The sequence below is a fragment of the Giraffa tippelskirchi genome, chromosome 14 (assembly GCF_054371585.1).
Source record: "Giraffa tippelskirchi isolate mGirTip1 chromosome 14, T2T-mGirTip1v1.2.pri, whole genome shotgun sequence".
Classification (NCBI taxonomy): Eukaryota; Metazoa; Chordata; class Mammalia; order Artiodactyla; family Giraffidae; genus Giraffa; species Giraffa tippelskirchi.
The window spans coordinates 45,486,616-45,498,481 of NC_137288.1; the positions used below are offsets into that span (position 1 = coordinate 45,486,616).

The 11,866-nt window shown below is 43.2% G+C and overlaps 1 protein-coding gene across 3 annotated transcripts in view; it reads left to right on the forward strand.

Moving 5' to 3' along the window:
* ANKRD29 (ankyrin repeat domain 29) overlaps positions 1-10,930 on the forward strand; it is a 46,619-nt gene extending 35,689 nt beyond the window's left edge. For 2 of the 3 annotated variants that reach the window (XM_081563266.1, XM_081563267.1), the window contains 4 exons: positions 1,154-1,252; positions 2,413-2,508; positions 5,286-5,384; positions 9,374-10,930. In XM_081563266.1, coding sequence (XP_081419392.1) covers positions 1,154-1,252; positions 2,413-2,508; positions 5,286-5,384; positions 9,374-9,457 — 378 coding nt within the window. In that variant the 3' untranslated portion in view covers positions 9,458-10,930. The remainder of the gene's footprint in view (positions 1-1,153; positions 1,253-2,412; positions 2,509-5,285; positions 5,385-9,373) is intronic. The other variant, XR_014075063.1, reaches the window with a different exon arrangement.
* Positions 10,931-11,866: the final 936 nt, after the last annotated feature.

The following is an 11,866-nucleotide window of genomic DNA, read 5'->3' on the forward strand; positions in this document are numbered from 1 at the left end:
AAATAAGGACAGACCGGCTTCTCCTTGGGCTTCCCAGATGGCTCAGTGGTAGAGAATCCACCTGAGATGCAGGGAGCCGCAGGAGACGCGGGTTCGATCCCTGGGTCGGGAAGATGCCCTGGCGGAGGGCATGGCAACCCACTTAAGGAGATTCCCATGGACAGAGGAGCCTGGTGGGCTACAGTCCACAGGGTCGCAAAGAGTTGGACAGGACTGAAGCAACTTAGCACAGCATGTATAGCTTCTCTTCCCCGGGGCTGTCAAATTTGGTTCTGCCTGGTGTGCATGCAACTCGGCTGCTTCCCATGTATGTTCCCTGGAGCCCTGCACACTCTTGACTTTAAGAAGCCAGGATCTGAATGTTGGCAATTTCCAAAGTGATCCAGTTCAGTTCAGTTCAGTCGCTTTGTGACCCCATGAATCGCAGCACGCCAGGCCTCCCTGTCCATCACCAACTCGCGGAGTTTACCCAAACTCATGTCCATCAAGTCGGTGATGCCATCCAGCCATCTCATCCTCTGTTGTCCCCTTCTCCTGCCCCCAATCCTTCCCAACATCAGGGTCTTTTCCAATGAGTCAACTCTTTGCGTGAGGTGGCCAAAGTATTGGAGTTTCAGCTTCAACATCAGTCCTTCCAATGAACACCCAGGACTGATCTCCTTTAGGATGGACTGGATGGATCTCCTTGCAGTCCAAGGGACTCTCAAGAGTCTTCTCCAGCACCACAGTTCAAAAGCATCAATTCTTCCACGCTCAGCTTTCTTTATAGTCCAACTCTCACATCCATACATGAACACTGGAAAAACCATAGCCTTGACTAGACAGACTTTGCTGGCAAAGTGATGTCTCTGCTTTTCAATATGCTGTCTAGGTTGGTCATAACTTTCCTTCCAAGGAGTAAGCATCTTTTAATTTCATGGCTGCAATCACCATCAGCAGTGATTTTGGAGCCCCCAAAAATAAAGTCTAACACTGTTTCCACTGTTTCCCCATCTATTTCCCATGAAGTGATGGGACCAGATGTCCAGGCATTGCCAAATGCCAGTCTCGGTGGGTGGAGAGAATCGCCCTCGTTGTGTGTGGTCGGGAGCCTTGCCCGGGGCCCTAACCACTTTCCGCTCCCCTCCCTCCGCCCCGCGTCCTCTCCCCGCAGGACGGGACAGCACCGCTGTGGATCGCCTCGCAGATGGGCCACAGCGAGGTGGTGCGGGTGATGTTGCTGCGCGGGGCCGAGCGTGATGCCGCCCGCCACGTGAGTGCGGGGACCACCGCGCGGGAGGGGTGGGGAGGCCTCCCATCGAAGCGTTGACCACCGAGCCCAGGCGTGCGGAGAAGAAAGACGCAGCTTCATTTTGTCTCTAATTCACCAGGGTTTCCTCCCAACCTCCTCCTGCTCTTTAGCAGAAAACCCAGGGAAAGGTCTGAATTCATTGAAATCTAGCAATTGCTGCTCTGTCTCTAAGGGGAAAATGTTGGATTCCTCGAGAATATTCCTCCAACCAGAGCTAGCCTCTGGATGACCCGGGAGGATGGGGGAGATAGGACCCGGACCTCTGCGGTACTGGGGATGTGTCCCCATTGGCTGCTGATCCGCCTGGCGCTCCGCCTCCTGCTGGCCTCTGGGCCGCAGTGCAGCTGGCTCGCGGGGCCTGTGGTTTGGGATCCCTGCGGTGCCCAGGCTCCCCAGGCTGTAGAGAGCTGCACCACAAGGGTGATTTCTTTACCGTAGAAGTCTGTGAGCAAGATCATCCAAATACAGCAATTGATGTGTTCCAGCAGGAGAAAGGGGAATCAGAAAATCTCTTCTCAGGCCAGAAAAGGACGACAGAAACTGAATATTAATTTTTGGACTTGTCTCTGCATTCTTTCCTGCAGATTTCAGTCTGCCCCTTTCCTGTTCTCCCCACGGCACCCATGCACCCAGGGCAGACTAGGTCAAGAGTGTGTACACAGAAAAGCAAAAAGAAACTCACATTTAAAATTTCAAAACAGTAGATACGGTTCAACAGTCATTAAAAATTTTTAATTTAAAAACTTTTAAAAAGCAGTTCAACAATTAATTTCTAAGTTGTGAACTGCAGAGAAGGACTCTTTAGTCCATATATGTTCTAAAAATATCCTCCTGAAATTCCCCAATATTCTAAGGGACTAGAAGACCTTGGATTCCCAAACGGCAGGGTTCTAAGATAACAGAATAAGTCACATACTTTGTCTGGTATTCTTTCATGCAGAGTTAACTGTTTAATATGCTCTAAAATGATTTTAGTTTAAAAGACATGGCAGCCCTGTGCTTTAGTTTACATATTTTGCCTGTTTCTGACAAGCATGTTCCCGGTTCTCAACAAACATTTCATTCTTAGCCAACACACACATATGTTAATAATCAACTTTTCTTTTCCTTTTTCTGTAAAGGATGGTACAACAGCTTTATTGAAAGCAGCCAACAAAGGGTATAATGATGTTATAAAGGAGCTGCTGAAATTCTCACCCACCCTTGGTATTTTGAAGGTAAGACCTGCAGAGAAATTTTACCAAATTGTAAAAGAGAGGGGTTAGAAATTTGAGAAGTCTGTACTGGAGACTGCAGTAGAATCCAGGTACCATTTCCTTGGTTAATTGTGTTCTTGAGAGAACATACCTACAATTTCTTAATTTTGGAGATTCCTGGGCACTGGTAGAAATGGAAAGGTAATAAAAAGGGTGAACCAGAGTCTATAGGTACCTAGTTTTCTAGGGGGAAAAAAATCAGACAATAGTAATGAAATGTTAAATCAGAGAGTCAACCATATTAATATTAATATAACATTGGAAGATTGGTGAAGTCCTCCACAAATCATGACATGATTTGTGTCCGGGAAAGCATGAAGGACAGGTACATTCTTTCTCTTTATTACCTGGATCAAAGAACCACACTGTTAGCTTAGGTCGAATGAAATAAGCTTCAAACATCTGGACACCTCAGAGACTGTGTCATCCTGGAGGGCTGGGTCTTCCAGAAAACAGAGCCCTCAAAATCCTTTATTAAGTTGTAAGCATTTTGAGTTAAAATATTTCTAGACTGGAGGATCTACCAGAGATTGGCAATGAAGGACCAGTTGGCAAATATCTTAGGCTTTGTGGGCTGTACAGTCTGTGTTGGAACGGCTTCATTCAGAGCAAGCAACCGTAGAAATTACAACAACAACAAAAAGTGTTGCTGCATCTTATCAGACTTCACTGCTGGATGTTTTATCTCTTTTTTTAACTATTTATTTAGGTTCCTTATTTTTGGCTGTGCTGGGTCTTCGTTGCTGTGTGGGTGGTGTTTCTCTCGAGTTGTGGTGCACGCATTTCTCCCTGCAGTGGCTTCTCTTGTTGGGGAGCACGGGCTCTAGGCACCTGGGCTCAATAGTTGTGGCTCCCAGGCACTGGAGCACAGGCTCTGTAGTTGTGGTGCACAGGCTTAGTTGTTCTGCAGCAGGTGGAATCTTCCCAGACCCGGGATCGAACCCGTGTCCCCTGCATTGGCCGGCGGATTCTTAACCACTAGACCACCAGGGAAGTCCTGTATTTCTGAACTTCCATATTTTCACATGTCACAAAATAGTCTTATTTTTAAACATTTTTAAATTCTGAGCTAATCAAGATGTAGAAAAACAGGTGGGTGTTGGGGGGGGAGGGGGCGGTGAAAGAGACTAGATTAGGCCTGAGTGCTGTAGTTTGCTGATTCCTGGTGTACACGCTCCTGTTTTCTTAGAGAGATGACACCAGAACCTGTTGTACACTTGGGACAGTCATTTAGCACTTTGAGGATTTATTGATGTCTCTGAAGTACTTGCCCTTAGATGACCCCAGAGGCTTTTTGGATGCCTTGTATCTGACCTTTATATGTTCAGGCTCCAAGGCTGATGTCAGCTGATACAGAGCTCCTGTTTTCAGTCCTGGCCTGTCTCACCCCAATGAGCTAATTCTGACCTCCCTGAGCTTGGAAGTCTAAAAACTATACTTTGTAAAAATTGTTTGGAAAAGTAAGAAGAAACAGTCTGAAAGTGAATTCTCTGTGAATAAAAGAAACAAGCTTCAGAAATGGTCTTTGCAATATCTAGTCTTGTTTCAGACAACTCTTTCTTAGCTTTTTTTTTTTTTTATTCTTAGCCATGTTGCGCATAGGCAACGTTGATAGATTGGTTAAGATTTAAATGAGTATCATGTTATCAGATTAACATATCGACATACATGGTAAACATGGTAAAGCAGACATGGAAAACTGCTGCCTTGCCTGAATTTTTCTCTGAGTATGGTATTTATTTAACTTGTTTATAAAATGTTATTTATTCCATCTTCAATATTAAAGTGGCTACACAAAAATTCACCAATTTTAGCAAGTTTTTTTTAATGCACACTGATATAACAGCTGTCAGAATGTAATCTAACAAAATTGCTTTGAATGAAGTTAAAGACCACTAAGCGTTACTAGAACCATCTTACAGAAAAAGGAACGTTTTGACCAACTCAATATCTATATATAGTGATTAATTTGAAAACTAAGCTTGCATTTAGGTGCTGTTCACAGACATTATGTACCTTCTAGGACAGATATCTTATGATTGTCCATTGTTCTTATATCAGGTTTGTTATATTCTCCTCTTCCCTCCCAGAATCCAGCTACATGCTGTGCATGGCTGCTTCCTTATGTCAATAAATGTTTGCAGTAAATTTCATAAAATGTCAGCAACCTATTCACTAGGTCCCCTCTGTACCCAGAGATGCTTCCGCTTGGGGCTGAGGGTAGGGAAGGGTCCTCACCCGCACCTGCTCTTACTCTTCAGCCCTGTGGCTCCATAGTCATTGTCCTGCCCACCTGTGCTTGTGGAGCGAGTGCAGCTGGGCTGACACGTTGGCCTGTGGGTGAGCAAGCTATACCTCCAGCCTTGCGGAAGTGTGTTCACCTAAAGCACAAAGACTCTTAAGAAAAAAAAAAAAAGTTTGACAGAGCATTGTTGTATTTCCCGCAGCAAGTTCTAATGTATCTACAATGCGCCAAGTGAGCATGAAGTCATGGGCACACTGGGCAGATCCCTTATTGTACTTGCAAAAGGATGTTGGCAGTATTTATGCTGACTGCCCGTGTTGTCCCTGAGGACACTGTATTAGATGCTGAAGTGAGTGACTTTGAAAAGCGAAGATAAGGAGGAGAAAGGCTCTAGCATTACGGTATCCCCAGGCAGGCTGGTTCATGAGGAAAGCCAAGCCGAGTGCTGATAGCTGTGAGCTCTCACCTGACACACACCGTCCTTTTCTCCTAGAATGGGACCTCGGCGCTCCACGCAGCAGTGCTCAGTGGGAATATTAAGACAGTCGCCCTACTCCTGGAAGCAGGGGCGGACCCAGCCCTGAGAAACAAGGTACCGTCTTAGTCATCTTTTCCCTCCGTTGGGTGCCTATGAAAAGAGATAAGATCACATCTGCTGAAGCCAAGGCAGCATCTCTCTGGCTCCAGTCACTAACTTCATCCTTGGGCATATTGGTTGGTTTAGTCGCTAAGTCATGTCTGACTCTTGCAACCCCATTAACTGTAGCCCGCCAGGCTCCTCTGTCCATGGGTTTTTCCAGGCAGAAATACTGGAGTGGGTAGCCATTTCTTTCTCCAGGGGATCTTCCTGACCCAGGGATAGAACCCAGGTCTCCTGCACTGCCGGCAAATTCTTTACTAACTGAGCTACCAGGGAATTCTCTTGGGCATAGTAAGAACATAAAATGTTGTCATTATAGGTTATGAGTGAGCATTACCTTTGAACCCAGCATGCATGCGTGCTAAGTCACTTCACTTGTGTCCAACTGTGTGTGACCCCGTGACCATAGCCTGCTGGGCTCCTCTGTTCATGGAATTCTCCAGGCAAGAATACTGGAGTGGGCTGCCATACCCTCCTCCAGGGGATCTTTCCAACCCAGAGATCAAACCCAGGTCTCCCTCATTGCAGGCAGATTCTTTACCATCTCAGCCACTGGGGAAGCCCTTTGAACCCAGAGTTTCAAAACCCCTATATCATCAGTGATTTTTAGGTAACAGTGGGGCAGGAGGTAGGGGGCAGTGGTGGGGGGGAGTAAGGTTGTAAGTGTTAAATCGTCAGAGAAGTGTCCTGAAAATGTCAAAGTTCTGGTAGTTTAATAACCATCCTCTATGAGTTGGATACTTATATCTTGAGAATTGCCTATGCTGTATTTGGTTATGGCAAGGGGAAAATGTTACTTTTATATTGTTAACAGGACTTTGACCCCAGCTGTAAAACCAACCCAGATTTTTAAATTGAAGTACAGTTGAGCAAAATCAACCCATATTTTTATAGCCCCCAAATAATTTTAGTTTTCTATTAAGTCAGACTTGGAGGTGGGAGGATGCACAGTAACCGCAGGGGGGAAAAAAGGTCATCATTGTATTCCCTCCTACTCAACAGCTGCCTGAGCAGTCAGATATAGAGACTGGGGGCAGAAGGGTAGCCTGAGAAAGATCTGGAGAAAACAACTAAACTACTGACTTTTGAAGGAGGAAGTAGGATGAGTGCTTGTTAACAGGGGAGGATATGAAAGCAGTTTTCACTCTATACTTATATACTGCTTGAATTTAATAAGCAGAATTTAATAATCTGTTGTTGTGTTGCGTGTTAGTTGCTCAGTCTTGTCCGACTCTTTGTGACCCTATGGACTGTAGTCCGCCAGGTTCTTCTGTCCGTGGAATTCTCCAGGCAAGAATACTGGAGTGGGTTGCCATTTCCTCCTCTAGGGGATCTTCCCAACCCAGAGATTGAACCCAGGTCTCCCACATTACAAGCAGATTCTTTACCACTGAGCCACCAGGGAAGCCCATTACTGTGCTGGATTTTATTAATAATAAAACCACAACCGTGTAACATTCCATGATGTTTTTAAAAGAAACCATTTTGAGGTGCAATTAAACAATATACCAAGAGCCTCTTTTTTCTCATTCCACTTAGTAGGTGGAATTAGTATTTTCCCTGTTCCTATCATTGAAGTGCTTGAAGACAATGTTGCTGCTTACCTCTTCCTGAAATACATGGATTTGTTTTCCATTAGCAGACCTGACTGTATCATAAGCCCACAAAACCACAATTGCTCTCTTATCTTTGCATCTTGTCTTCATGGCTAAGCCATCCTGTATTGAGTTAAATCAAGGGGGAGGCTTTAATATCTTTATATAGAAACTGAAAGATGCAATTCTTCCTGTGTCTCCTGGAATCTCAGCAATAATGGTTATGGGGAATTTCCAGTGACCGAAATGCTGGACTTTGGACCCTCCCTAAAGCTGCAAGCCAGGCTCTTTAGAGGCAGCTCCAGAAGCAAGAGTGTTGGGATTCCAGGAGCCACTCAGGACTCTTGAGGATGTATCCTTGACCTTCATTCATTCATCCAACAAACACTTAGTAAATGCCTGCTAAATATGCTAGTGGTAACGAACCCACCTGCCAATGCAGAAGACGTCAGAGAAGCGGGTTTGATCCCTAGGTCGGGAAGATCCCCTGGAGGAGCGCATGGTAACCCAGTCCAGTATTCTTGCCTGGAGAATCCCATGGACAGAGGAGCCTGGAGGGCTACAGTCCACGGGGTCGCACAGAGTTGGACATGATGAAGCGATTTAGCACACACAGCCATTTGCTGTAATGGTGCAAAGACAATGGTGGAAGAAACCATTGGCACCTTAGTACACATCAAAGCAGAGTCACAAACTGTGGCTGAAAATAATTTTACAAACCTCTGTAAGTTATTTTACATGTTTTATTTTATAAAAATTCCAGTTTTATTGGTATTTTCTAAATGACTAGTACATGATGTTACAAATCATGCATAGGTTAAAAAAAAATCTACTTGCAGATAGATAGACCTATGGATTTTAGTGCAACAGAATAGAAAAATTCATTGATGTCGTTCCAGATTGTACACAGCAATTAATCTTTAAGAAACAGCCACTTGTCCTGTGTTGTTGAGCCATCAAAGAAAAATATCTACTGTGATCCAAAAAGGCTGTTAAAATGTTTCTCTCTTTTCCAACTACCTGTCTGTATGAAGCTAAATTTTTTCCCTATACTTCAGCCAAAACGAAATATCACAGATTGGATACAGAAGCAGATATGAGAATCTAATTGTCTTCTTTTAAGCTAGATAGTGAAGAAATCTGCAAAACTGTTAACAGTGCTACTCTTCTAGCTTTTTTGGTTTTGAAAATTTAGTTCTTTTTCAAAACGTATTATTTATGTTAACCTTAATAGGCTTATTATTTTCAATGAATTATTAAATATACTTAATTTTTTTCAGTTTTCACTTTTAATAAGTTAAAAACAAAAGCTCTTTAGGGTCCTCAGTAATTTTCAAAAGAGTGTACAAAAGTCCTGAGACTGAAAATTTTGGGAACCATTGCCCTGTCATGTCTATTTCTTGGACTAGAGACTCGCTCACAGAATAAATGCTTAAAGAATGCATCTCAGCAGCACTGTGAAAAGAGAGGACGTAGAGTGAGGCTGGATCAGGCGGGGCATGGGGGACACTGAAGCTGCCCTTTCCCGTGTGTCTTACATTCTGGCTGTTTCCTGACTCTGCCTTCTCATCCAACAACGAATCTCCCACCGAAACTACTGAATCCCACATGCCTAGTGCCCGTGCTCTGCGACAAGAGAAGCCACTGCAGTGAGAAGCCCGCTCACCGCAACTAAAGAGTAGCCTGTGCTTGCTGCAAGGAGAGAAAGCCCGCGCAGCAACGAAGACCCAGTGCAGCCAAAAATAATACATAAATCTTAAAAAAAATTAAAAAATAAAATAAAACGTGATATGAATGAACTTATTAAACAGAAACAGACTCACAGATATAGAAAACAAACTTTTGGTTACCATAGTGGGGGGGGAATCAATGAGAAGTTTGGGATTAGCAGATACAAACTACTAAATACAAAATAGATAAACAGTAAGATCCTACTGTATAGCACAGGGAACTATATTCAGTATCTTATAATACACCATAATGGAAAAGAATATGAAAAAGAACACACACACACATATATATGTATATACACACACACACATATCTGTATATATACCCACGCATGTCTGAATCACTCTACACCAGAAACTAACACAATGTAAATCAACTACTCCAAAAATTTTTTTAAAAAGAAAGAAAAAGTACTAACAATGAGGTAAGAAAGTAACTGGTGATACGTACATTTAAATATATTTAAAGAAAACCTTTTGTATCAAAAGACTTAAGTCCAGTGGGATTTTTCATCAGTGGAGGAGCAGGTCTGGGTGAGGAGCCCCTCTTCAGAGTCCCTAAAACCACACTAACTGTGGTTGAGAATTCACTCATGCCTCTTTTATTTTCTTTCAGGCCAATGAACTTCCAGCAGAACTAACCAAAAATGAACATATACTGCGTCTCCTCCGAAGTAAAGAAGGACGCAGGAAGAGCTAACTCAGTTCCATAGTTGACTGAAAGATAGAAACCTTAATCATACTGTCCAAAAAGAAATTGGTTTTCAAATAGTGTTGGAAATTCCTGTAAGAAAGAAAATGCCCAGAACGCCCACCCTGGGTCCCTGACCAAGAAGAGCTGTGTGCTGTGTGTCCCGAGTGGAGAGCGGAGCCACTCAGGGACCCCTTCCTATGTAGTGGGCTTCACCCACTCTGGCCGCTAGCCCCACTCCAGGGGGCCTGATTCGGGAATTCCACAGAAACTCGTTTGAAACTACATCAACTTGGGTCTTTCAGTTAAACTCTTAAGATAGAGTTAAACCCTCTCAGAAATAGAAACAGGAAGCTTTGTTCCTTTAAAAAGACTGAAAGTCTGACCTTCAATTCATTGATCCTCTTTTGCTTTTGTGTTAAATATATGTGAGCTCAAAAATACGGTTCTATCATATTTTACATATGTGTGTATGTCATTCCAGTATAAAATGTTCTCATGCACCCAAGGGTCCTGGCCATGGTTACTATGAGTCAATAATGGGCGAAGTGACATTATTAAAAAGCCACTTCTGACCTTCCACCATGTGCTTGTCAAAGATGGACTGCTGCTACTGCTACTGCTAAGTCACCTCAGTCGTGTCCGACTCTGTGCGACCCCATAGACGGCAGCCCACCAGGCTCCCCCATCCCTGGGATTCTCCAGGCAAGAACACTGGACTGGGTTGCCATTTCCTTCTCCAGTGCATGAAAGTGAAAAGTGAAAGTGAAGTCACTCAGTCGTGTCCGACTCTTGAGACCCCATGGACTGCAGCCTACCAGGCTCCTCTGTCCATGGGATTTTCCAGGCAAGAGTACTGGAGTGGGGTGCCATTGCCTTCTCCCAAAGATGGACTATGGAACTATAAAAAAAGACAAATTGTTCATTTAGTCCTCATCTTATTCCTCATATGTAAAGGTCATTTTTACCTGGAGTCAGTGTTGTTGGTATGGTAAGATACAAGTGGCAAATCTGGAAATTCAGAAAATTACAAGCCGCAAGAAATGTAGGTTTGTCTCTTTGAGCTGTCACTCTGGGTCTATTGCTGGGAATCGACTTCCTGTGCCATAACTAAGTAGACTTGACATGCTGTGGAATCTTGAGTTTCCAACCCCACCTTTCTTGATACAATGACTTTGGAGTCCTTGGATATAATGTGATGTATGTAAGTACACTGTGTTGCTGTTACTATTGAAGGAGTATAAGCAAAAAAAGACTGTTACTAGTATTTAATAAGTGTTCATCTGTGCATGTTCTTGACCTGATTGATTCCAAGAAAGAAACCTAGGTTTTATTCCTTTGAGGGGGGCCAGAATTTATATTCACTGCAGTTTTTAATCAGTGGTATCTAAACGCCTCAGTCGGTGCCTAATTGCACACACAAAAATTAAATCTTTCTGTAACCTACCATAATAAACACTGATAGCATTTCGGTTATTTAAACACATCTTTAGTTTTCTTATTTATGTCTGCTCTGGTTTTCAGCCAATGTTCCATGTGAAAACACGTTAAAATGGAGGGAAATGTTTTAAACCTAATATATATGCTGCTGCTGCTGCTGCTAAGTCGCTTCAGTCGTGTCCGACTCTGTGCGACCCCATGGACGGCAGCTCACCAGGCTCCGTCGTCCCTAGGATTCTCCAGGAAAGAATACTGGAGTGGATTGCCATTTCCTTCTCCAGTGCATGAAAGGGAAAAGTGAAAGTGAAGTCGCTCAGTTGTGTCCAACTCTTAGCGACCCCATGGACTGTAGCCTACCAGGCTCCTCCATCCATGGGATTTTCCAGGCAAGAGTACTGGAGTGGGGTGCCATTGCCTTCTCCGGCTAATATATATACATATATATTTATATATTTAACCAACTTGCAGTAGTACTAAAAGCTTTATCTTTAAGTCAGTAAATGATGAATTAATAATTTTGACATTAGAAGAGATTCTCTTGAAGTTTATTATGATCAATAAAACAGTCATCAAAAAATCAGCTTTTTTTAATCCATATCACAGCAAAGCCAGTAATGAGCAACCCATAGAGCCCGCAAAGATGCCTGCAACCTAACCAGCCAAGCAATGAGCCTGCAATCTAATTTCGGGGTAAAAAAATTAGAAAGCTCTCTCTGTATTGCTAAAACATCCAGATATAAACATCTTAATAGTTAAAAAGCAATGCCAGTTTCCTCACTGGCTTTCTTTATTCAGCAAAGTTGTACAAATACATCTTCTTTCATGGGAATTTCATAAAGCTAATATTCATTTTGAAATGGAAAATAATATGGGCTGAAATATATTTTTTCCCCAACTAAAAAAAAATTTTAAAGTTGCTCATCACTGATATAAATCAAAATAGTATAATGGGTACTGATAGCAAAGTTCCCAAAGACA